This window comes from Procambarus clarkii, chromosome 2 (assembly GCF_040958095.1).
Source record: "Procambarus clarkii isolate CNS0578487 chromosome 2, FALCON_Pclarkii_2.0, whole genome shotgun sequence".
NCBI classification, from domain to species: domain Eukaryota; kingdom Metazoa; phylum Arthropoda; class Malacostraca; order Decapoda; family Cambaridae; genus Procambarus; species Procambarus clarkii.
The window spans coordinates 37,462,486-37,488,240 of NC_091151.1; the positions used below are offsets into that span (position 1 = coordinate 37,462,486).

The 25,755-nt window shown below is 44.5% G+C and overlaps 2 protein-coding genes across 2 annotated transcripts in view; one reads left to right on the forward strand and one right to left on the reverse strand.

The window, feature by feature from the left end:
* LOC123762234 (protein O-linked-mannose beta-1,2-N-acetylglucosaminyltransferase 1) overlaps nucleotides 1–3,182 on the forward strand; it is a 67,637-nt gene extending 64,455 nt beyond the window's left edge. Inside the window, exon 15 of the mRNA XM_069327121.1 lies at nucleotides 697–3,182. Within this exon, the coding sequence (XP_069183222.1) occupies nucleotides 697–907 (211 nt within the window). The 3' untranslated portion in view covers nucleotides 908–3,182. The remainder of the gene's footprint in view (nucleotides 1–696) is intronic.
* A 6,441-nt stretch (nucleotides 3,183–9,623) lies between these two features.
* The window catches only part of LOC123762235 (glutamine amidotransferase-like class 1 domain-containing protein 1), a 98,352-nt gene continuing 82,220 nt past the window's right edge, over nucleotides 9,624–25,755 (reverse strand). The window contains exons 6-7 of the mRNA XM_045748621.2: nucleotides 18,139–18,344; nucleotides 9,624–12,571 (exon numbers count right to left, since the gene is read on the reverse strand). Coding sequence (XP_045604577.1) covers nucleotides 12,553–12,571; nucleotides 18,139–18,344 — 225 coding nt within the window. The 3' untranslated portion in view covers nucleotides 9,624–12,552. The remainder of the gene's footprint in view (nucleotides 12,572–18,138; nucleotides 18,345–25,755) is intronic.

Genomic DNA, 25,755 nt, shown 5'->3' on the forward strand with positions numbered 1-25,755 from the left:
ACATAGGCTGTGTCTGATATTGGTTTACCTTTCACTCTAAAGTGTGTTACAACCACTTGGGCTGGACAAAGAAGAAAGCTAGAAGAAAGAAAACGGAGACGTGATCATCACTTAACAAAACAATAACGGTAATTGACAAAGAGGAAGTCTTGAAACCGGTAACCTCAAGAACAAGAGGTCATAGATTGAAGCAGAAGAAACAAAGGTGCTGAAAAAAATTAGAAAATTTTCTTTTGCAGAGTAGTAGATGGTTGGAACAAGTAAAGTTAGCAAGTTGTAGAGGCCAAAACCGTCGGTAGTTTCAAAGCATTATGACAGAGTTCAAGGAAGACGGGACAACACAAGCGTAGCTTTCATCCTGCAACTACACTTTAAGTAATTTCACTTGCTCGCTCACTCTTCTCCATGCCCATAACATACCCGACATTCAGATGTGATTGAAAATTTGGCTTTAAATTTCTATTGATTTACATTTTAATTCTGATATGTTACTGAATATACTCAGATACTTGAAATTTGTTCAAAGAACTCTGTGGGAGTTCTTTGAACTCCAGAGAAAAACTTGATGCACTGCAATTCGTATCAAGTTTCGCTCTCTGTATCAGTCTGCTTTGTATCAAATGGGCCATTAAGTACCAAAATCTTTCAAAGTCATTCTTTATTCACCGTATTCATAGACCTTTGTTTACTGTGCAGCAAAGTGAAGAAAGAAGACTACAGTGACCTTGTTTACCGAGCAAGTGAAAGTGACACCCGCCTCACGGAGCTGCACATGGACAAGATCTTGCAGCGACAGATCTTCCCAGTGATGAGGGGCAGGTACATTCCTCTATCTCCACAGGAGGAGTTTCTCATGCAGAATCATATAACAATAGATAGTCCAATAATATTTAGAGAAATACACTAGTAATAAAACTTACTATCAATGAATACTATACAATTATGTTTTACTCCATGACATTAGTTTTATTTAAAAATAATTAAATTATTAACAATTATTATTAAAACTACTAAATGTAATATTCATTGACAAATATTGACCTACATTGCATTAAATTTCCTTTAATATTAAGTACTCCAATGACTCTGTAATCGTATCTGTTGAATACTATTTTCATTTTATCTTAAATGATGACAATTGTAACTGCATACAATGTAAAATAATGTCTCACTTGGGTAAGTTAAGAGGTCCTACTTGCCCATGCACTTGGTCCCAGTTCCAGACTCGTGGAATTAAATATTTATAAAGAAATGTAAAGTACTGTACCATTAGCACAAGCACTCTGTATAGTGTGGGGAAAAAAAGTTTGAACACTGGGGAGATATCGAAAGTGTTAAAACCAGCAGATATGGCTCCTCTACACAAGGGAAGGAGCAAAGCATTGGATAAGAATTATAGACCAGTTGCAATAACCTCCCACATAATAAAAGTATTTGGGAGAGTGATCAGGAGTCAGATCTCCAGTTTTATAGACAAATGACCTCCATAACTCGGATTAACATGAATTTAGCAGCTACTCGATCACTGTGACAAAATCACTAATGCATTAACAGAAAAACATAATGCAGATGTGGTATACATAGACTTTGCAAAGGTTTTTTGATAAATGTGACCATGGAGTGATAGCACAGAAAATGAGGTCAGTATGAATAACAGGTAAAGTAGGTTGATGTATATTAAATTTTCTGTCAAGCCGAACGCGAAGAATAAGTCGGCCAAATAAAATATAGTTCAGGGTCAGAGAAAAGCTCTGTACCTCAGGGGACAGTCATTGCATCACTGCTTTTCCTTATTTTCATATCAGAAAATTAATGGGATGTTTTAAGTGATAAATTTCAGGTACTTAAGTATGGAATCATATCAAATGCACTCTGCACCAGGCCCAGATTCCTGGAATTTTATTTATCAAAAATTGCAAAAAAAACCACTATCACAAGCCCTAAACATCTTCTGGAGATAGAGCCTAGATGTTATCCCGGAATACTTAAAACGGCAGTGATTGCACCACTTCGCAAACGAGGTAGTAAAGCTGATGCAAATATAGACCAATAGCTCTAACATCACACATCATAAAAATCTTTCAAACAGTGCTAAGAAGTAAGATCATAAAACACATGGAATCACAATGTCTACATGACCCTGGGCAACATGGGGTTCAGAACAGGGCACATCTGTCTCTCACAAGTGCTTGACCACTATGACATGGCCTTAGGTGCCATGGAAGACAAATAAAATGCTGATGTAATATACACAGACTTTGCAACAACTTTAGACAAATGTGACCATGGTGTTATTGTGCACAAAATCCACTCAAAGCAAATTACTGGCAAAGTAGGGAGATGGAGCTTCAACTTCCTAATAAACAGAACCCAGAGTGTTATAGTCAAAGTAAATTCTGATTCATCCACTGTGAAAAGTTCAGTTCCCCGAGATACAGTACTTATTCTGGTACTTTTCTTCATCCTCATATCAGATGTTGACAAGAATACAAACTATAGTACTGATCATCCTTTGCCAATGACACTAGTTTTCATGAGAGTAGACAATATAGAGGACACAGCAGATCTTCAATCAGATGTTAGTCTTATAATGGGCCACAGAAAAATCATGTTTAATGAGGATAACTTCCAATTACTATGCAATGGGGAAAAAACAAAAAGCACCAAAGCAGAACCACATATAAAATGCAGTCAAACCACATTACTCCTGAATCTTTCACATTGCTTTTTATTGTAATCATGTTGGAAGATGTTAATTTTAAAGAACACAACAAAGTTGCTGTCACAACTGCAAGAAAAATGCCAGGTTGGATAACAAAGACCTTCCAAACAAGAGATACCATACCAATGATACTTTTTAAGACATTAGTGCTGTGTAAAGTGGAATATTTTTGCACACTAACAGCTCTATTCAAAGCTGGAGAAACTGCTGACCCGGAGAGTGTGTAAAGGTCTTTTACTGCTAGAATCCACTCTATAAAACATTAAATTTTTTATTAAAAAAATTATTCTTTATACTCAATTAGTATTAAATTTTAGTCATTAATGTTTTTCCTGCCCGAAACGCTTTGCGTAATAGTGGCTTTAGGCATTGTATGTACTAGCTCTATCTATAAATCTATCAATTTTTGTAAAATCTCTTGTATGTATGTACCTTACCTGAATAAACATTTATTTATTCATTTATTTATTTATTTAATTATTAAATTCTTGAGACTACCTAAAAATGGTAAATCTATTCCCTAGAGTGCAGGCAGGAGAGATGCATAATAATCTACACTTGGAAAATACTAGGACTGGTTTCAAATCTGCAAGCAGAATTAAAACCAATAGAGCAGAAAGCATAGCAGGATGTGCAAAATATTGCACCACTGAAGAGCAGAGGTGCAATAGGCACACTGAGATAGAACTAGTTCAACATCAAAGGCCCCAAGACTCTTTGACAATCTTTTCCCTACACTTATGGGGGCATAACTGGCTTACCTCTCGGTGTTCAAAAGAGAACTCGACAAGCACCTTCGAAGGTTACCTGATCAACCAGGCTGTGACTCGTATGTCAGGCTGCAAGCGGCCACATCAAACAGCCTGATGGATCAGACCAGCAACCAGGAGGCCTGGTCAGAGATTGGGCCACTGGGACATTGATCCCCAGAACCTCCAACAGGTAGATAGTCATGGTGAAAATGAGGACCTTAAACAAAATACAGGGTACAAAGGGTACAAAACACCTTCAAATATGCCCATAGTAGTAAAGCAACGTGTAAAGGATTTGGGAATAATGATGTCTGACGACTTAACATTTTGGGAGCAAAACCAAGCAAATATAGAATCTGGTAGAAAATTATAGGATGGATTACAAGAACCTTCAAATACAGGCATCCCAACACAATACTGATACCATTTAAATCACTGGTACTATCCTGTCATAAGTACTGCTCAATGCCCACTTCTTCCTTCAGAGCAGGAGAGATTGCTGAAGTAGAGAGAATGCAGAGAACATATGGCACAAACACACACATGAACGCGCATGCACGCGCGCACACTCACTCACTCCAGCTCCTGCCTGGAGTCCATATTTAGTTAAACACAAGACAAAGTTAGAGAAGATTCAGCGGTATGCCACTAGACTTGTCCCGGAACCGAGAGGTATGAGCTACGAGGAAAGGCTGAAGGAACTGAACCTTACGACACTGGAAGACAGAAGAGTGAGGGGGAGATATGATAACCACCTACAAAATTCTCAGGGGAATTGACGGGGTGGATTAAGACAAACTCTTCAGCACGAGTGGAACACAAACAAGGGGACACAGTGCAAAGACATGCTACTAAGTGGCTCCCAGAACTGAAGGGCAAGAGCTACGAGGAGAGGTTAGAAGCATTAAATATGCCAAAACTAGAAGACAGAAGAAAGAGGTGATATGATCACTACGTACAAAATAGTAACAGGAATTGATAAAATCGACAGGGAAGATTTCCTGAGACCTGGCACTTCAAGAACAAGAGGTCATAGATTTAAACTAGCTAAACACAGATGCCGAAGAAATATAAGAAAATTCACCTTCGCAATTAGAGTGGTAGACGGTTGGAATAAGTTAAGTGAGAAGGTGGTGGAGGCCAAGACCGTCAGTAGTTTCAAAGCGTTATATGACAGAGTGCTGGGAAGACGGGACACCACGAGCGTAGCTCTCATCCTGTAACTACACTTAGGTAATTACACTTAGGTAATTACAGGTGGAAACTGAGTACCCAAATGAGCCACAGACACATTAGGAAGATTTTTTTCAGTATCATAGTAGTTAGTAAATGGAATGCAATAGGAAGTGATGTGGTGGAGGTTGAGTCCATAGTTTCAAATGTAGATATGATAGAACCCAGTAGGCTCGGGAATCTGTATACCAGTTGATTAACAGTTGAGAGGCGGGACCATAGAGACAAAGCTCAACCCCTGCAAGCACAAATAGGTGAGTACACACACAAGGCACTGGTGGCTGAGTGGTCAGCATGCTGGATACGTAGTCATGTGGACTGGGGTTCAATTTCCGGTGCCGGCAAAAACAGATGGGCAGAGCTTCTTTCATCCTGATGCTCCCTGTTACCTAACAGTAAATAGGTACCTGGGAGTTAGACAGCTGTTACGGGTTGCTTCCTGTGTGTGTGTGTGTGTGTGTGTGTGTACGCGTGCGTGGGTGTAGAGGGGGGGAGGGGAGTTAGTAGTTAATAACAGTCGATTGATTGACAGTCGAGAGGCAGGTCAAAAGAGCAGAGCTCAACCCCCGCAAGCACAACTAGGTGAATACAAGGAATTCCTGAAATCGGCAACATCTTGAACAAGAGGATACAGATTCAAGCTAAGGAAACAAAGGTGCCAAAAAAACATTAAAAAGTTTTCTTTTGCAAACAGTGGTAAGAACAAGCTAAGTGAGGTGGTGGTGAAGGCCAAAACATTCAGTAGTTTCAAAGCATTATACAACAAAGAGCACAATAATGGGAAGAAGGGACACCACGAGCATAGCTCTCATCCTGTAACTATACTTGGGTAATTAATTACACATGATAAAGCACCTAAATTATTGGGATTGTCTCAAAGCTCTCAAAATGCCCCCTCTAGGAAGGAAATGAAAGAGGTATTAAGTAATATATACACGGAAAATGCTGGAGGGCCAGGTCCCAAATTTACAGTCACACGAGACCATGTGACACACAGCAATACCTTGTATTATATAATTATCTGTATATGCAACCCATCTTCCTGTTTAGATAGCAGTTTTTGTAACTATGTGCACCATAGTATAAACATTGACGTACTAAGCAATTAGAACTTTGTACTATTTACTTTATAGTGACAAAATGAAGCTAAAGAACTAAAATATTCTAAAGCCTAGTATAGCACACAAGTGTACTATATTAGGCCTCAGATTGCATGTATTAGGCCTAGGAAGGTTAGGGTATTTTAATTTGTCTTTGCAACATTAGAAAATCGTTTTCCGGTTTGTCCAAATTCAATAGCACCGATTTCTACTTTATAATTGCAGTGTACGTTGATATATGTACTATGGTCCTCATCCTTCCTATAAGTACTACCAAAACAAGAGGATTGGCTGGTAAATGTTAGTGCCTTGTAATCAAAGAACAAATATGAATGAGTCTTTAGGTTGGTGTTTGCCAGAATCTGTGTCACAAGACAAATGAGCAGCTGGAAGAAAATAATCTAACTTGAGGAATTGTCACACGCACATCTGAATTCTAAGACGATATTACTATTCAGTTGCTCAGGTCCTTTCTACAACTCTACCTGGATAGTTGTATACAAGTATGGAGATCGATCTTATAGAATATAACATCACTGGAAAGTATATGAGCAAGCTGATCTCATAACTATGAGACTCCGACTGCCTAGCTAGGATGAAGGCTGGACTTAATATTTTTAACCTTTCTATTATAGAATCTTGACTAGTTTGTAGGATTAGGAGTAATTATTGATGCCTGTGTTTTAATTTTAGCTGCAAGGCATGCAACACGGGTTTTGGCTATTTAAATTTTTGTCAAGTGTTTCTTGGGATGCTGACGGAAGAACTCATTTTTTTTAATTTTCTGGGGAAATCCCTTGTGGCTCCATGAAGATGGTCCCCATCTACCATGTAACATCAGAAATGTTGTTCTGAAACCCAGGGGATCAGGGACCTCCCCTGACCCCCTGGGTTTTGGGGACCAGGGGAAGTCTAACAGATTTCTGGTGGCCTGGAACAGTTGAGAATTGGCACCTAGTCAATCCTCCCTAGCCAGGACCCAAACCCAGGACCAAATCACTCACGAGGCATAGGGCGAGTGTTATCATTGTGCCAACAGGGGCTTTGTCATGGTTAACCTCACTGGAATCAGGAGGGACTGTGGAAGCACGAGTACATGTTTAACTGGCTTGCCTCCGGCCTGTCATCTGGTGGTGGGGTAGTGCAACTGACTAACAAGTGTATGCCTATTCAATAGTGTTGCCAATGTTTCACCATGAAGTTTCTTGTTTAGGGCACTATCTTACTGGTGGCTCTTTTCCTTGTTCCTGATTTAGTCTATCATCCCCTGACTCCTTGTGCCTCTATTGAGTGAACCAGAATCTGTTTCTGGTCTGCACTTGTAACTCAAAGGGCCTACTGGGGCATGATAGGATTGGAGCTAACCAGGTGGCAAGCTTCAGGGAGCTGCCGAGGGAAATCTTGGAAAAATCATTGTAGAAGTATTTTAGTGGCATACGAGAAGTCAGCATGGAGCCTATGGGTGAGGAGTTTAGAAGGGCGGTGAGAACTGGTGAATAGCCAAGAAATGTAAATCAAGCTCATTTATGACTGACAAAGGCTCGGCAATAATGGAACCATGATGATGGAAGACAGGTGTTTCATCAGGATGAATTTACATGCAATCTTGTATATATTTTGTCAGATATAAATAAGAGGGATGATAAGGATAAGTGGAGACATTATATATCAAGTTCGCTCATTTAGCCATACAAATGACCCTGTGGGCCTAAACATTCACTTTCCTAAACAAAATTAATGATTCCAGTCTGGCATTATTGGGGGTTCTTCCCGCCTGTGTTTTTATAGGGAATGGTGCGAGTACAGTGCATATTCCATTAAGAATTACACTTTCTCATGCCATGTGAGGCATAGTGTTTGTTGGAGTGAATGGCAGCATCAAGGGGAAAGGAGAAGAAAGGAGTGAAGGACCAGTAGACTGGACATGCAGAAAATAGAGGTGAAGGTAGTAAAAGCTTCTGTGACAAAATGTTTCTAAAGGAAAGAGAGAGGGGGGAAGAAATTAATTGAGGAATATGAAAATGGGGCCACTGATGTGGCAACCCGTTCTCGCAAATTTAATAAGTCAATATTGACTTATTAAATATGTGCATAGGTGACATACTTAACATAATAGATACCCTTAAAAAGATTCATAGAAAACACCGACCTTACCTAACCTTGTTAGTATCTTAAGATAAGCATTTTATAGCTTCGTAATTACAATTATTACCTAACCTATAATAGGTATAGGTTAAGTAATAATTGTAATTACGAAGCAATAAGATGCTTATCTTAAGATACTAACAAGGTTAGGTAAGGTCGGTGTTTTCTATGAATCTTTTTAAGGGTATCTATTATGTTTAGTATATCACCTATGCACGTAGTTAATAAGTCAATATTGACTTTACGAATTTGCGAGAACGGGTTGGATATGGAGCTCATCAAGGCCTATCAATCCGGGTCTAGGTAGATTGAAAAGTTTTGAGAGAAAGTAAGGCGAGAAGCAGTATGAGCGAGTCTCAACATGATTCGGCTTGCCAGTATTTAACTGAAACGGGGAAAAAGAGGATAAAGGCTCCTAAAAGATACCCACAGATGATAGAGAATTGCCCGATAGAGCATGGCTACAGTTGAAATCCCCCCTAAAGGAAGATTCCTGCTACTAATGATGAGATGAGGTGGGATAATACCAGCACCCACACTTGCATTCATTCTGACATTTTTGGTGATCTTTACCAGTCTCTCAATGATGTGGAGCAGTTCTGCAAGGCCATCACGTGACCTTTTTCTGAGATTGGACCTCAACAATGCACATGCCAGACAGTTGAGGACATGTAACATACGAGGCCTTGTACATATTTTAGGGAAATGTGCAGCTGAAGATTGTTGCCAACCATATGCTTGTCAATATAATTAAGATAAAAATATTTTATGTATGTACATGGACCTAGCCCATCATTTAACATGGTAGCATGCAAGGCACAAAAGTGGAGCCAAGGAAAAGTACAGTGCCCACAGTCTCTCAGGAGTAGGAAGAGGTGTTTTCAATGCCATCGTGGTGATCAATGAGGAGTTTGAGATGGAGGTAATCACATTGGGTGATGGACGAGCCACTGCCATCCTTACAAAAGAAGCCATGAAGCCTGAAGTTTGCTTTCCCTCAGGTAAGAGAAAAATGTATTTTCCAAACAGGTCTAAACTAATGGGCCCAGATGTACACATCTGCCACATGAGCCTAAGAGGGAGTAAGAGAGATCTAAATTGGAGACATATAATATGCCATTAAACTTAACTTGGCTGTGCCAGCACCCAGGAGCCCAACACAGGGAAGTATATTACAATCACTCGGGTGACCCACAGGAAGAATGCATTTATCTGGACCGAAAAAAGGCTTTCGAGAGTTCCACAGAAGAGAGTGTTCTGGAAACTTGAACATACTGAAGGAGTGACGGAGGCATCTAACATTGATGGAAAAATTTTCTTGCAGAAAAATGAGGGCAGTTATCAGAGGCAATGTATCGAACTGGGGAAATGTCATGAGTGGAGTACCACAGGATTCAGTTCTAGTACTGGTAATGTTCATTGTTTACATAAACGACCTACCAGATACTTGGCTCTCTGTCCTGCTCCAGACTTGGTCTCGACTACTACAACACTTCACTTCATTGCCAACAAACAGACTGCTGTAACCAAGACTTTAATAAATAAATATAAAAAAACACTAAACTTTGTCTAATCAACCAAAAATGTACACGTAAAATGCACATTACATCAAAATATCTTGCTCCACATACATAAATTTTTAACCTTAGGAGGAATTTAATTAAACATGTGTCAAGTCTGTATATATATATATATAATTATTTTGAATATCTTAAACAGGTTTTAGTCCACATCAATATCAACAATAAACACATCTGTAGGCAAGGAATGTATACTTCAATAGTTATCTATAAAATCTCATAATTAAAAATATTAAAGCTTTTCATGCCATTTACACACAAGAGAGCAACATTAATGTTTACCTCAGATGAATGAATATTCATAAAAAAAAGAGGTGGGAGGAAAAGAGGGGAGGGGAGGTGAGAGTGAAGGGGCAGGGGAAGGAGATGGTATAGGAAGTTGGAGAGCGACAGGGAAGAGGGAGGTGGGGAAGGGAAAGTTCTCGTACAATTTATATTGCGAGGGCTGGTACAGTCTCAACAAGAATGCATGCACCATTATATATATAACTGTCTCAAATAGTTATGGCAAAAATATTAAGTGTTTACTATTGCATGCTTCCCCAAAATAGAATTGATAAACAAGAAGACTTTTTAATAGACAATACATTTTTCTTTTATGGGAATGTATATTACATGCTACAGTAAGTAGGAAAACAGCAAAGTAAGCATGAAAAGTTAAGACAGCGTAAAACTGTAGAGGCACGTTTTGGGGTCCTCAGATGCATGATGCAGATTTATTTTCAGATACATTATTAGTTCTCCATTCCAATAGAGACTTTTAAAGTTAATTTTTTTTTAAAGTTACCAGAACTAAGAGCCACTGAAAAATAAAAATTTTACCAGGACATATTCAAATGCTTTCTAACTAATGGCAATTTATTACCTTACTTAAAAATGTATTGAGAAACTAATGTCACAATTGAACAATTTGGGATATTTCAACCCATCTTCCTGTTTAGATAGTACTTGTTATAAGTATGCGGACCATCATACATACAGTATACTGACGTAATGGACAATTGGACAGTAGCATTTACAACTTTATGAGGATTCGAAAAAAATAAAGCTAAAAATAAAATATTCCTAGGCCTAGTGTAGCATATACCGTGGTACCTCGGCTTACGAATGTCCCTCTTTATGAACGTTTTGGGTTACAAGCACGATTTATTAAAAAAATTTGAATCGGGGTTACGAACTTTGCCTCGGGAAACGAAGTTTGCTGATACGCATATGGCTGACCTAGCGAATGGTGGCATGGCGATTGCGCCTCAGTTTACCAGTGCCTCCCGCCTAGTGACTATGGCGGCCTGAATTCTTTGTAAAGAATTTTAGTTTTTCAGATTTTTTGGCTATTTGAACATAAAAGTTGTTATATATCTCACCATGGGTCCCAAGAAAGCCAGTGGTAAGGTTCAAGCCAAGAAAACACATGTGAGAATGACCATAGAGGAAAAACAAGAGATCATTCATAAACATGAAAATGGTACATGGGTTGTTGAACTAGTTAGGCAGTACAACAAATCTATGTCAACGATATGCACTGTAATTGCTAAGAAAAAGGACGTTACGAGTGCTAAAGTGGCAAAAGGTGTATCAGCAATCACGAAACAAAGAACACAAACACTTGAAGATGTTGAAAAGTTGTTATTAATTCACCCAGAGCAAGCTGTAGTAGTCCGCTGTGTTAATCTTTTTAATGACAATGTGATCTCTCACTTCAGACAAGTGTTACAAAGTAGGGAAAAAACAAGTGTCACTAGACAGGTTTTTAGTGAGAAAAAAACCAGTGAGCCACAAGCAGGTCCTATTGGTATGTAAGTAAAATGTGTCAGTGTGTGTACCCCCAGAGAAGTCATCACTGCCTGATGGTTAGGGGGAAAAAAAAATTTAAAATAAGAAAAAATGTCAAAAAGGTTTATTCAGTGTGTCAGGCAGTTATAATCACTGCCTGATGTTATAATGGAAGGAGACTTCCCCTTCCAAACACAAACACCTCTCCTCCTCCCCGTCTTCCATACGCCAACAAGAGTCATCAATAAAGGTAAGTAATAACTTGTACATATTTTAGTACTGAAGATTTGGGTGAATTAGGTATAAAATTTACTTTGAAGTTAATTTTTTGGGGAGTGTGGAACGGATTATTTCAATTTACATTATTTCTTATGGGAAAATTCGCTTCGGTTTACGAATTTTCGGGTTACGAACCGTCTCTGGGAACGGATTAAATTCGTAAGCTGAGGTACTGTACCACTATATATATGTACTATATTAGTTCTCAGATAGTCTGTATTTGGCTATCAGTGATGGTTAAGTTTTATTACATAGCAACAAATACAAAACCTTTTTCAGTTGGTTCAAATTCAATAGCACCAAATTCTACTTTCTAATTGTCAATTACATCAATATATGTTATTAACGATCACGAAACAGTGATCATTTGTATGCGGATATTCCACAGAGAAATGGAAAAGAGAGATGAACGTTTCGGCTGATCTGGGCCTTTGTCAACACCGGACTGACAAAAAGTCCGATGTTGACAAAGGCCCAGATCGGCCGAAGCGTTCATCTCTCTCTCCCATTTCTCTGTGGATTTTCCGCATCAATATATGTACGATGGTCCACATCATTATTATAAGTACTGTACTATCTAAACATGAGGATGAGCTGGGATATTTTAAAGGTTTCTTAAAATTTGGCATTTGAACTGTTAACTGTAAGTACTGCATTTATGATTAAAAACTTTACTACATATCAATGGAAGTTTTACCAATATTTTACATAACAAATATCAAGCTGAGGCCTTATACTTTATAATGCCATATACACTGAGGAAAGTCCTGTAAAGTACAATTATTATTATTTTTATAATTAGACAATGTGTAGCCTTTACCTTTTTACTCAATAAAATTTCAAACCTTTCACGTGTCTAGATTTAAGCCAGTCTTCATTACAGGTTGCAACCATTAGTTTGTTGACAAGTGGAATTCTTTGTAAAAAATAAAAGTCACTTGTAGGAGCAACATCAGAAGTACCGAAGATCACTTTCCTTTGCTTTGTCTGAAATACAAAAGTTCTATTAGTTACATGAATTATTATTTCATTAGTCATTTATGCAATTGCAAAACCTATGGCGTAATGAATCATTATAAAGACAGAGAATGCAAAGTTTGTTAGTAGTAAGATAACCACATCAGTACTCTCCTTTAAGTTGAATGAAGAGATCATGCTGGAGTGATGATGACTGATTTTAAGAGAAGGAAGATGGAGAAAAGCCAAGAAAAAACCAGCGCTGAATGTAATGAAATGTCTTTTTCTGGATGAGACCTGGAGGCTCCCTGGAGCTTATCGGGCTAATGTATGATATATTAGACTGGGACATTAGCTATGGAGTTCAGACCTACCAGGGACTAGCGCCAGAACCTGGCCCCTTCAGAGAAGTTTCAAGGAGCAATGGCCTTCGAAAACTCCCCTTGTGGTTCGAAGATTTGGGTGAATTAGGTATAAAATCTACTTTCAAGTTTTTAACCCCTTATCTGCCATTGACCGGGGTTAGGCACCCAGAAAGATAGGCATAACAAAACAAAAACCCCACACGGTAAGAAACTAAAACAAAAAAACGAACGGAGAGGTAGAAACTCCCTACACTCCTAAGGAAACAAGCAATTATTACAATTTACTGCCGTGCTGCCCATCCGCGCAGCCCTCCTCTCCTCGAGAGGGAGGGGGGGGCCTGGACCTCACCGCGCTGGCTGCCTTCAGTTTGGAAACTAGGCTTCAACCAAAGCGAAAAAACTGCCGACCGGTGGGAGGGAGGGTTGCCAGGGAGAGACTGGGGCTCACCCAGAAAATGGTGTTTCATTACAGTCAACGCTGGTTTTCTGTGGGGGAGCCCCTATGGCTCCCTGCAGCTACATACCCAAAGAGAAAGGAAAAAGGGACTTACCCGGGAGGCGGCGGCCACAAACTCAACACAACGTCGAGACAACTGTCTGCAACCTGCGACCCAAAGCAACACAAGAACGCCGAGGAGCAGGCACGTTCACCAAATAACGGGCGGCCAGGACCCTGTTCGACCTCCAAAATCCACGCGCCTGAATATGAGCCCAAAACATGTTACCAAACACGACAGCCAAAGCTGCAAACTTTTGAACGTCATGGGCACAAGGATAGACCCCAGGTTGAATAGACTTAATAATCCTGTGGACAACCTGGGAGACCTGAGCCCGGGAACAGGGAACGAGGGAAACCAGATCAACCCAAAGCGCATCCCCAGACGAGGCGTGCAGGTAACGGCCAAACCAACCAAGCATCAATGACCCAAAGACCCCACCAGAAAGCAGCCGTCTCGTTCTTCTCCAGAAAAGACGAAGAAGGCTGCAAACGTACAAACCTACCCCAGGACCAAAAGAGCAGAAACCTCTGTGCCGGAGGAGAGCATGAAGCTTCCCTACCCGACCCCCCAGAGGCCAATGCCAACAAAAACAAAGCCTGGGAAGAACAATCTTGAACTGAGGAGAGGAAAGATACGATAGCACCCTGTCCACGGAGCAGGACGGCTCAGGCAGCACATAAGCAGGCAGGAGGTGAAACATAGCATGAGAAAGCTTACAGAACGGGGCGGATGTGACGTCCACCCCGAACGCTAGCTGGAGCGGCTCTGCCAGCGACGCACGATACGAGGCGACAGTATTAGGCATCAAATGACGGTCCTGAAAAAGCCAAAGAAAGAAAGGACAAGACAACCTGGTCCGAAAGAGAAGACAACCTACGAAGAGAAGGAGAAAATGGCAAAAAGAACGCCAGGAAACTTCATAATGTCGCCGAGGCAAAGCTCTCGGGTGAGACACCATCATCGAAGCCAGCTAATCACCATAGAAATGGCGATACACTTGCATCAAAAAGACCAGACGCGAAGAGCAGAGGAGAAGGTTGAACTAGCCCTGTACTGGACCAGTCCGACCTACTGAAACAGGCAGAGCTGCGGGAAACGCCCCGGGTTCGGACACCGAGCAAACAGCGCCGGAAACCAAGGCTGGGCCGGCCACCAAGGGGCCACAAGGACTACTCTCCCAGGGAAGGTCTCTAACAGAGCCAGAACCCGAAGCAACAGCTGGACCGGGGGGAAGAGGTACAGGTAACCCCACCTCGACCAGTCTTGCCGAAAGGCATCCACTGCGAACGCCTCGCAGTTAGGAAAGGGTGTCACATAGACTGGGAGACGCCGAGACCACGCCGACACGAAGAGGTCCACGTCCTCTTCCACAAGGCCACCGGAGGACAAACCCAACGATTGCGAGAGAGGCGGAAGGGGTGTCCCCGAAGGAACCAAAACAGACGCCGAAGCCAAACCCGACCCGGTAGGTAGACCAGCACGGCGAAGTTCAGACTCCCGCTCGAGCAACCGCCAAGTGACCCGGGATCCCCTCAGAAACAGCTAATGGCGGGACCGCAACCGCAGCAACGTCTCTGGAGGGAGAGACAAGGAAGCGGTACAAGAATCCCAAACAAGACCCAGCCAGGTCCGAACCTGGGATGGAACCAGATGGGACTTCCTCCAGTTTACCAGAAACTCGAACCTGGCGAGCTGGGAAAGAACCATATCCCTGGTGAGCAGACAAGCTGACCGATTGTGAGCTCACACCAGCCAGTCGTCGAGGTAGGCCAATACCCGAATCCCTACAAGACGCAAACGAGTCACCACAACCTGGGTCAGACCCGTGAAAAAGCGAGGTGCCAGATTCAAGCCAAAAGGAAGACTCCCCACCACAAAACCTAACCGATCCCTGAACACTGGATGAATAAGAACGTGCCAATAAGCATCCTTGAGGTCCAGGGGACACCATCCAAGCACCCGGCTCTAACAGAAGCCAGACCTGAGACAGTAGTCATCCGAAAGGATGGGCAAGGAATCCAGGGGTTCAGACGGGACAAGTTCAGAATGAACCTCAGATCCGCACAGTCTCGTTTCGGCACTGGAAACAGGTGGGAAACCCACCTGAGACCTGAGACACGGGGTCGTTTCACCCAAGCGCAGGAGAAGCAGCCTGTCCTGTCAGCCCCGATCCCCCGAACGGAGGACGAGCCGCCCAACGCCACCGCAGTCCAGATGACACGACTGAAAAGGCCCACATATCGTGGGACCAAGTGTGGGTAAACAGAGCTAGCCTCCCCCCATCGCCCCGTCAACGGGGCGAACCACGAAAGGGCCGACGCCCCTTACGAGAACCCAAACATCGAACAGAGAGATCACTGCGGCGACCAGACTACGCCAGCCCTGAAGGCAACAACAGCTCAGAAACTGGCCCACCTCGACCAGCGGAACCCTGAACCCTGGCAAGACCCCTTTGAGACGGCCGAGAACGACCGCCCCGGAGAACCATCAAGTCTGACATAGGACAACAACTAGACAAAGCTGCTTGCAGAAAAACCAAAATGGGCAGCCCTAAAAACCAAAACGGGGCAGCCTCAGGGCATCCGGGTGGGAAACCAACCTAACACATTGCAGTAACCTAAACCTAACATGCAATGCAGATGCTGCCTGTACACTAACAACAATATCAGAATAAAACTGGAGCACAAGCAGAGAACACAACTCGCAAGACTCCGGGTCAAAGGTGTCATTGACCCAACAGGCAACATGACGGAGGCAAAACAGGTGACTGTCACCCTGAGACAAGGGCACACAGCAACCTTCAAACCCGCACAAAGCAGGCTGGAACTCGGGAGACGCATCCATGGGTCCACCGAGCCCCGTCGGGTTTCCAGGGCCCGTAGGGTAACAACTACGGGAAGCCCAGGCAAGGTGTTGCAAACCGGTTAGAAACCCAAACAACAAGGGTGATAACACATAACACTGAAACCCCTGTGACATGTACAAGCACAGGGGCCTAGCAGAGGGCCATCAAAACAGTATCAGGGGAACTATAGTCCCATGAGGCAGAACCCCCACCAGGCAAACAAAAAACAAAAAAACAAAAACTCCCGCAAAAGTACACTGTCTTCACAGGCAACAGGAACCGGCCACTGCGTAGGTGGCAGGACGCGCAACACCTTGAGGCCCTAACCAGCACAACACCACTCCCTACCCAAGGCCAAACAAGGGCCCCAAGCTCAAGCTCACCCCAAAGGCGAGGCAAATACCGAGCAGTAAGAACCCCTACAGGAGTGGTTTCCGAATACCCCAGGGAAGATAACCCTGACACGCAGGGGCAGTACTCACAGGGCGCTTAGGGAAGGAAGCCCCTAAGCGCAAGCAGCCCTGGCACTGATGAGGGATACACACCGAGTCAGTGCCTGTTTTTTGCCAGACTTCCCCACCCTATAGCGGGCAATATATGCCACTTACGATTTTTTTATTATTTTTCCCCATGATCAGTGAACATAAATTAACAGGTTTAGAAGAATTTTTTTTTTTTTTTTTGGTATGCTCCTGTGGGTGACATGCTAAATAGCCAGGCGCCATACAAAGGTTAAAGAATTTGTGAAGTCCCCTATAGTGTCCTCTCTTGAAATAAAGTTTATCAACTGTTTCAGTATCCCCATTCTCTACCTAGATGATTTTGCATAACATGTTTAGTTTCGAACAGGACATGATCACTTTCCCTATGAAGGAAGGTACTGGATGTCAAATCTCTTCTTCTTTCCTGGTGAATATTAGATCTAGTACAGTATTGACAAAACATCCCCTTCCCTCATTCTTGTGTCCTGCTTGATGTGTTGATACATGAATGTCTCCAGATTGAGGTTTACAAATCTGCCCGTCCAAATGCCCACTGTTCTTGCTTTGTAGGCCTCCCAGTCTATTGCTTTCAATTTGAAGTTCCCCAAGTACTAACAACTGTGATTTAATTTTATCTGGTCTTACTATAATCTTTCTCATGATCATTATGAGGCCCTCTTGTTTGTCATCTAGTTCCTCCTTTATCCATGTATCTCCCCAAACTGTTACCATGGGGATGAAAACGTTCCTCTCCAACCACAGTCTGCACAAAAGTGCAGACTGTGGTTGGAGAGGAACAGAATTGCTAGAAGTGATGCTAAAATCCTTAGGATATACAATTTATATGACCAAATGAAAACTTCTCATGGGGTATTCTCAGGATCTCTCTATGTTAAAATAACAATTATGTGCACGCCTGGAGGTGGGGCGCGCGTGCACGCCTGGAGGTGGGGCGCGCGTGCACGCCTGGAGGTGGGGCGCGCGTGCACGCCTGGAGGTGGGGCGCGCGTGCACGCCTGGAGGTGGGGCGCGCGTGCACGCCTGGAGGTGGGGCGCGCGTGCACGCCTGGAGGTGGGGCGCGCGTGCACGCCTGGAGGTGGGGCGCGCGTGCACGCCTGGAGGTGGGGCGCGCGTGCACGCCTGGAGGTGGGGCGCGCGTGCACGCCTGGAGGTGGGGCGCGCGTGCACGCCTGGAGGTGGGGCGCGCGTGCACGCCTGGAGGTGGGACGCGCGTGCACGCCTGGAGGTGGGACGCGCGTGCACGCCTGGAGGTGGGACGCGCGTGCACGCCTGGAGGTGGGACGCGCGTGCATTGTCTTCTCTTAGTAAAGATATTTGTCTTTTTGAGAGGGGTATGAAAAGACATATCATGAGTAGCTAAGTAGCATTGAAGAAATAACTTACCTCTGATTTGCCAATAGAATCATATTCTGTACAGCAGAGAGCGTAGACTGAGGGTTCTGTCCTGTAACAACCCCAGCATTAACTACAATGTGAATACTAGTCGGAGCGCCCGTCGAGAATATTCCGGCCCGGTCAAGAATGGCATCTCCAGGAATCAGTGGTAATGAGGCAAAGTAAGTTGTTGCTGTAACTTCTGCTAGGGATGACTGGAAAGAACAGAAGTAGAACTAAAGAAATCTGAAAGTTGGTAATACTGTTTCATGCCATATAATGGAAGGAATTTATCAAATGCTGTAACAAAACTGTTAAAACACATATATATGAAGAGCTAAAATTTATAATAGTTCAATTTTGTTGTTAGTTATTACATATTGGACATACACCAAATAAAACCCCCAGCACTGAATGTAATGAAATGCATCTTTCTGGTTATGCCCTGGTAGCTCCCTGTAGCTAGCCACACCAAGATAGTGCCACACAAGAGTCACATCAGCCCTTGGTGTCTTTGATAGCATGCCAGAGACCAAAGCCAGAATCTGGGCCACTCACAGATGTGCAGAGAGCAGGAGATTCTTACAATCACCCTCACAGAGGGAACATGCAGAAAGTCAGCAAGGAAAAAATGGACAAATGCAAGACTTGCAGAAAAAAAGCAGCAGCAAACTACTCTGTGAAAGATCCACTCAGCAGTTGGGTCAAACCCCTTGGTTAAAGCTGGCCATTGCCAGGTGGCAGCACCACAGAAAGCTAATGGCTCACCCTGTCAACAATTTCAACAATCTTTAGTCTGGAGCATAATAAAATCAAACTGACACACCTGGTAAGGGGGAAGGGACCAGGAAGCCACTGAGGCTGAACTAGAAAGAGATATTTTCATTACATGTTACATTACATTTTCATTACAATGTTTTTTTTTTTTTTTGGGGGGGGGGGGGATTCCAAGGCTTCTCTATCTCAGGCCACTATGGATGGCTTGAGATAATGGAGATTTGAGATGAATCAATAACCAAGGGACACATCCGGAAGACAACCCTTCTCATTCTTTGCCTGAAATGAAATGAAGGTTGCAAATGGAGAAACCTAAGGACCGGGGCCAAAGGAGCAAAACTCTCAGCGTATGGAGGAGTGTGTGAAGCTCCCAAACTATAACTGGAAGTGAGAGCCAACAAAAACTAAGCCACGAAGAAGGTATTATGGACTGAAGGGTGACCGAGAACAAAGGAAATGAAAGAAAAACAATACCCTATCCAGAGACCAAGATGACTTTGAAAGCTTTTCAAACATAAGAGGTTGAGAAGGTACAACTGGGATGCACATGCAAGATGGTTAACATGACCACCTTAGGGTGTAAACAAGTTGCAATGATTGAGGTTAGAGGTAAGGGAGTGAACCAATTCTACTAAAGACCATGGGAGACCACCCAGAGAGCCTACACATAATGGAACCCAGAGCTAGGAAAAAGGAGAGAGAAAAAAAAAAAAAAAAAAAAAAAAAAAAAACAGATGTCCCCCACAGCACCATCAAAGGGGTGAACTGCAAAACGTCTGGTGAGAAAACCCCTCCACAGAAGCACCCTTCCTCAATGCTTGAGAATGATGCTGACTAGAAGAGGTAAAGAATGAAGGGTGTGCAATGGCTCGAGAATTTGGCTCCAACAGAGGCCTACCCTGACCAATAACAGCCGGGGCCCTACCCCAGGAGAATTACCTCCGAGCAGACAGAACAAAACCTCTCTGCAAAGACTGAAAGTCTGAAATTCATCACCCACAGCCAAGAGCACAGAAGAGACAGCTTCCTCCGGAGAAAGAGGGGATGAAAAGGGGGAGGCAGACAAAAGGGTAACTGACCACACAATCTAAAACCTGGAAAAGGACAGCACACATGAAAATGTAACAAGCCTGGAAAAAGACAGCACACAGGAAAGTGAAACAAGCCTGGAAGGTGTCTGCCACTTCCTCCCAAAAGAGAGGAAACAGAAACTTGGGCAAAGCCACTGATGCCAGAACCACAAGTAACAAGGCAGCGATATCTGTCACTGAAGCCAACATCTTCAAGCCACCTTGGAGCTGGTTGAAAACAGTTCAAGTCCGCTCAGATGCATAAAATGACAGCAAAGCAAGTACTGGCCCTGTGATCCCCCATGGCCTGGGCTCCAGAAAGCAAAAGCAGCTGCATATAGAGCTGCCACACACCATAGCCCCACCTCTTGTTCTGATTCTGTCTACATCCTTGGGTAGATTCAAAACAAACAGGCATTCTACTAGTGGGACAAAAGAACCTCTATCCAAGAACACCTGAAAGATGGAGCTCATTTGTTACCACTTAACCATTCAGGGTATGGCAATAAGTCTCCGTGTCTCCGTGGTGTAGTGGTAAGACACTCGCCTGGCGTTCCGCGAGCGCTATGTCATGGGTTCGTATCCTGGCCGGGGAGGATTTACTGGGCGCAATTCCTTAACTGTAGCCTCTGTTTAACGCAACAGTAAAATGTGTACTTGGATGAAAAAACGATTCTTCGCGGCAGGGGATCGTATTCCAGGGACCTGCCCGAAACGCTACACGTACTAGTGGCTGTACAAGAATGTAACAACTCTTGTATATATCTCAATCTCAATCTCAATAAGTATACCAAGCCCCCAAAGGAAAACAGAGGGTTGTTCGCAAACCAGGAAGAATCAAGGACCTCATACAGCAGCCAAAAGCTTGAAGTAAACCTGAATTTAAAATGAGACAGGGGTCCATCAAGGTAGCAATGTCCTGATCTTGCAAACCCTAGTGCCCCAAAACAATAAACCCCAACTGTTCCACTCTCAGAACCTCATAAAGAGATCAATGACTCTGGCACTACTCTGACGAGCACACTACACGTAGGCCGACTTCTATGGGACGTATTCCTGAACCCACCAGGGAAGTTACCCTGTTAGGGCAGGGGCATTGCCAAATAAGCACCTAGGGAAGTGCTGTCCAAACACACATGTGAAGCTAACAATAAATACTGAAAGTTACAAACGCAAATGGGCTCTACCAGGACAAAGCCCAAAGGATGGCCAACACTCATCTAGAACATAGTTTGGACCTGCAAAGGATGGCGACTCAAGCAAAAGGTCAAAGCAACAGGACTTGAGCAACTGTCCTTCACCTGATCATCAAATGAAGGATTGAGAATTGTTGATAGGGGAAGCCATCAGCTTCTAGTGGGGCTGCCACTTGACTGTGGCCAGCTATAACTAGGGGGTTTAACCCAACTGTTGAGTGGATCATTTACAGTCATTTATTGTTTCCTTTCTTTTTATATGACCATCACAGTTGTTTGTTTTGCTTTAATAACTTTATGGATGTTTCCTCATTGAGAGTAATCCTAACAATCTTCTGCTCTCTGCTAGGCTATTAAGGACTCCAGGTGATGGGACTTATGTCTCCCATCACTGAGATATATTGGGGCAGGTAGCTGCAAGGAGCCACCAGAAATATTACTAAACTGCGATTAGCAAATAAAACCAGCGTTGAATGTAATGAAACATCATTTTCTGGGCGAGTCCTGGAGGTTTCCCGGAGCTATCCAGGCTAATATGTATAGCCCAAAACTTTGGCGTCAGTCAGTGTGAATGGTGTTCTAGGTCAACCAGGGACCATGGCCAGAACCTGTCCCCCTCTGAGAGACATGAGGAGCAATGGCCTATTGAAATGCACATGGGATTTGGAGAATTCTATATCTGCCATCGACCAGGATAGGCACCCAGAAAGGTAAGTGCCTCAAAACAAACCCCTGTTCTTGTTAGTACAACTAAAATAGACCAACTAGTGGACAGAACTTTTCAAATGAAAAAGAGCAAACAAGCATGACATCACACGAGCCGTGCCGCATGTCTGCACAGCTTCCCCCTCCCTGAGAGGGGGGGAAGGGGAGCCCCCAGACCCCCATGTCGGCAATCCACCCACCAGTTCTGAGGCTGGATGTCAAAACATACAAAAAACCACCAACCAGAGGGAGGGAGGGTTGCCGGGGAGCCTCTGGGGAGCCTCCGGGACTCACCCAGAAAATGGCATTTCATTGCATTCAACCCTGGTTATCTGGGGAAAGCCCCTTTGGCTCCCCGGAGCTACTTCACCAAAGAGGAAAACAAAAGAACTTACTCAGAAGGCGGTCGGTGCTCACATCTCGAGCCGAAGTCGAGACAACAGGCAGCAACTACCGACCCAAAGAGACACAGGCCCGACTAGGCTCAGGAACATTCACAAGGAAGCGTGCAGCCAGGACCTTGATTGACTGCCAAAAACCCCGTGCCCGAATGTCAAACCAGGACATGTTACCGAAGACAGCAGCGAGCACAGCAAATGTACGTACGAACGTCATGGGGCACGGGGAATAGATTGCATGCTGGCTAGACCAAATGACCCTGCAGACCACCTGAGAGACCCGAACCTAAGAACAGGGAAGAAGGGAAACCAGATCAACCCAAAGCGCGTCCCTGGCCACAAAGGCCGTGGAGTGCAAATAACGACGGAGAGCCGCAACCGGACACAACACATGATGCACCCCTGGCCTGACCAACCAAGCATCAACATCCCAAGAACCCCTCCAGAAAGCAGCAGTCTCATTCTTCGCCAGAAAAGAAGGAGATGGCTGCAAACGAACAAATCTATCACAGTGACCAAAAGAGCAGAAACCCCTGTGCCAGAGGAGAGAATGAAGCTCCCCCAGCCTGACCCCAAGAGGCCAATGCCAATAAGAAAAGAGCTTTGGAAAAACAATCCTGAACCGAAGGGGACCACAAAAACTAAGGTGAAGACAGGAAAGGAGGGCACTGTCCAAAGACCAGGATGGCTCAGGCGGTGCATGAGCAGGCTGGAGGTGAAACAAAGCTCGAGACAGCCTGCGAAGCGGTGCAGTAGTAACATCAATACCAAAAGCAAGCTGCAGCAGCTCCGCCAACATCACATGATACGAGGCAACAGTATTCGGCATAAGATGATGGTCCTGAAACAGCCACAAGAGAAAGGACAAAAAGAAACGGCAGGAAACTTCATACTGCTGCCGAGACGAAGCACGTAGGTGGGACATCATCAAGGAAGCAACCTGATCACCATACAGATGGTGATAGACTCGAGGAGAAAAGCGAACCAGTCTCATAACAGACCAGACCGATCTGTTGAAAGAGGCGGAGCCGCAGAAAAACCTCCGGGTTCAGATACTGAGCAAGCAGTGCCTGAAACCAAGGCTGGGCCGGCTACCATGGGCCCAAGAGGCCAACTCTCTCTTGGTAAGTCTCCAAGCGAGCTAGGACCTGGAACAACAGCTGAACCGGGGAAGAGAGGTACAGGAACCCCTACCTCAACCAGTCCTGCCAGAAGGTGTCGATCCCATTGGCCTCGCGGTCAGAAAACAGCGCCACATATACTGGAAGACGCCTTGACCAAGCCAACGCGAAGAGGTCTACCTTCGGGCACAGATCGTCTGGCAGAGCCAACTGAACGAATCGGCATCGACCGGCCATTCTGTGGACTGGGGAATGAACTGGACACAAGGACGTTGGACACCCCCTGGACATGAATTGCCAAGAGAGCCTAGCCCCAAGAACTCAGTAGATGAGTCACCCGAAGGGACCAGCCCCAAAGAGCCAATGACCGCATCAAGCACCCTAGGTTCAGACAGTGAACCTACAGAGAGCAGACCGAATGGAGCAAGATCGTCGATCTGCGGGCAACCCAAACTCTGTGAAGTGAAAATTACACCGCCGTGAACTCCCGCACCGTGCTGTGGGCCTGACAAGACGGACGGACCTCACTGCACCCTGGCCGGTCTGGTGAGCATTGGTCACAAAGCCCCAGCCATGGGACGATATATCCGTGAATAAATCGAGCGAGAGCTTGGGTAGCGCCTAGACACCGAACCCCGAAAAAAAACGAAGAGGGAGCCAACTATGCAGCAACCCATGCGAGGCCCCTGGGGGACGAACCCAGCAATTGCGAGAGAAGCGGAAGGGACGACCCTGAAGGAGCCAGAACAGTCGACGAAGCCAAACCTGAACCGGCGAGTAGACCATCGTTGCAAAGTTTAGGCTCCCACACAAACCCTCAAGCAACCACTGGGTGAGCCGGGAGCCCACCAGAAACAAACACATGCGAGACTACAGCCGAAGGAGAGAATCCAGAGGGAGAGACAAGGAAGCGGTCCGAGATTCTCACACAAGACCAAGCCAGGTCCGAACCTGGGAGGGAAGCAGATGGGACTTCCGCCAGTTCACCAGGAAGCCGAACCTAGCTAGCTGGGAAAGCACCAAACCCCTGGCGAGCAGACACGCTGACCGATTGGGAGCCCAGACCAGCCAGTCGTTGAGGTAAGCCAACACCCGAACACCTAAAAGACACAGGCCACTACAACCCGGGTAAGGTGTGTGAACACGCGAGGCGCCAGGTTCAACCCAAAAGACAACAAATGCGGTAACTCCGACACCCCACAACAAAAACGAGCCAGTCCCTGAAACCTGGACGAATCAGGACGTGCCAATAAGCGTCCTTGAAGTCCAGGGACACCATCCAGGTGCCCGGCTCCAACAGAAGCCGGACCTGGGACAGAGTGGTCATCCGAAAGGAAGGGCAAGAAACCCAGGGGTTCAGATGGGACAAGTCCAGAATAAACCGCAGGTCTGCACAGTCCCATTTCGGAACTGGAAACAGGCGAGAAACCCACTTGAGAGATGTCGTCGTTTTGACCACACCCAAGGGCACCCACTCCAAGACCTGACAGAGTGCAGGAGAAGAGGCCTGCCCTACCTGTAACAGTTGTTGAGGTGACTTGAGTAGAGACTTGGGGTTATACCTGACTTACGAGACATTCACAGGGAGGTGAGGTAAGGTCAAACAAAACTCACCTCCAGTAGTTTCTAGAGTTGGAAGGTAATCCCTTGTTATCAGATTCAAATCCATCCATTCAACAGAAAATTGGGGATAGACGGGTATAAAAGCTCGTTACGAAAGAGGGAGAGGACAGTGGTGTTCTGTGTCTCAGGCCAGATAGGAGTCTAGAGTCTCCCTCCCTCCCTCCTATGGTGTTGGACACCACAGGGGTGAGAGAGACCCTCTCCCCTGTGGGAGGGAGACGATCTGGTGGCTACAAGGAAGCTTCATCACTGTTGTATCTTGAGTGAGTACTGGTCCCATATGTTCTAACATCGCAAGTGTTGATATTCTATTGCCGTGATAGGGGAGATAGATTAGGATTTTTATATTGAACTCAATTAAATAAATATATATTACTAAACTGTCCATCTGTTGTATCCATTCGTTCCTGTAAGTTATTCATAGAGTGTTGCCAGGGAATAGTGGAAGTCGGCCGTGTTCTCACCCCCCTGTCCTGTGATATCCTGAACTCTCAATGTTGACTCTTCCGTGACCAGTATCGTTTATCGCCAGTCACTGTTAAGTATTTATGTTGATCAAAGAAGAAGGTGGTGGCGGCATTAAGTAGTGTTAAGTAATTTTAAGTTTTAGTTTTAAGTAGTAACAACCTGCTTGGTGTAGGTATCGGTGGTGATACACCGGTGATATGTTATAGCTATGTTATATGTCAGCCCCAAACCCCCCCAGAGGAGGAGGAGCCACCCAATGCCACCGCAG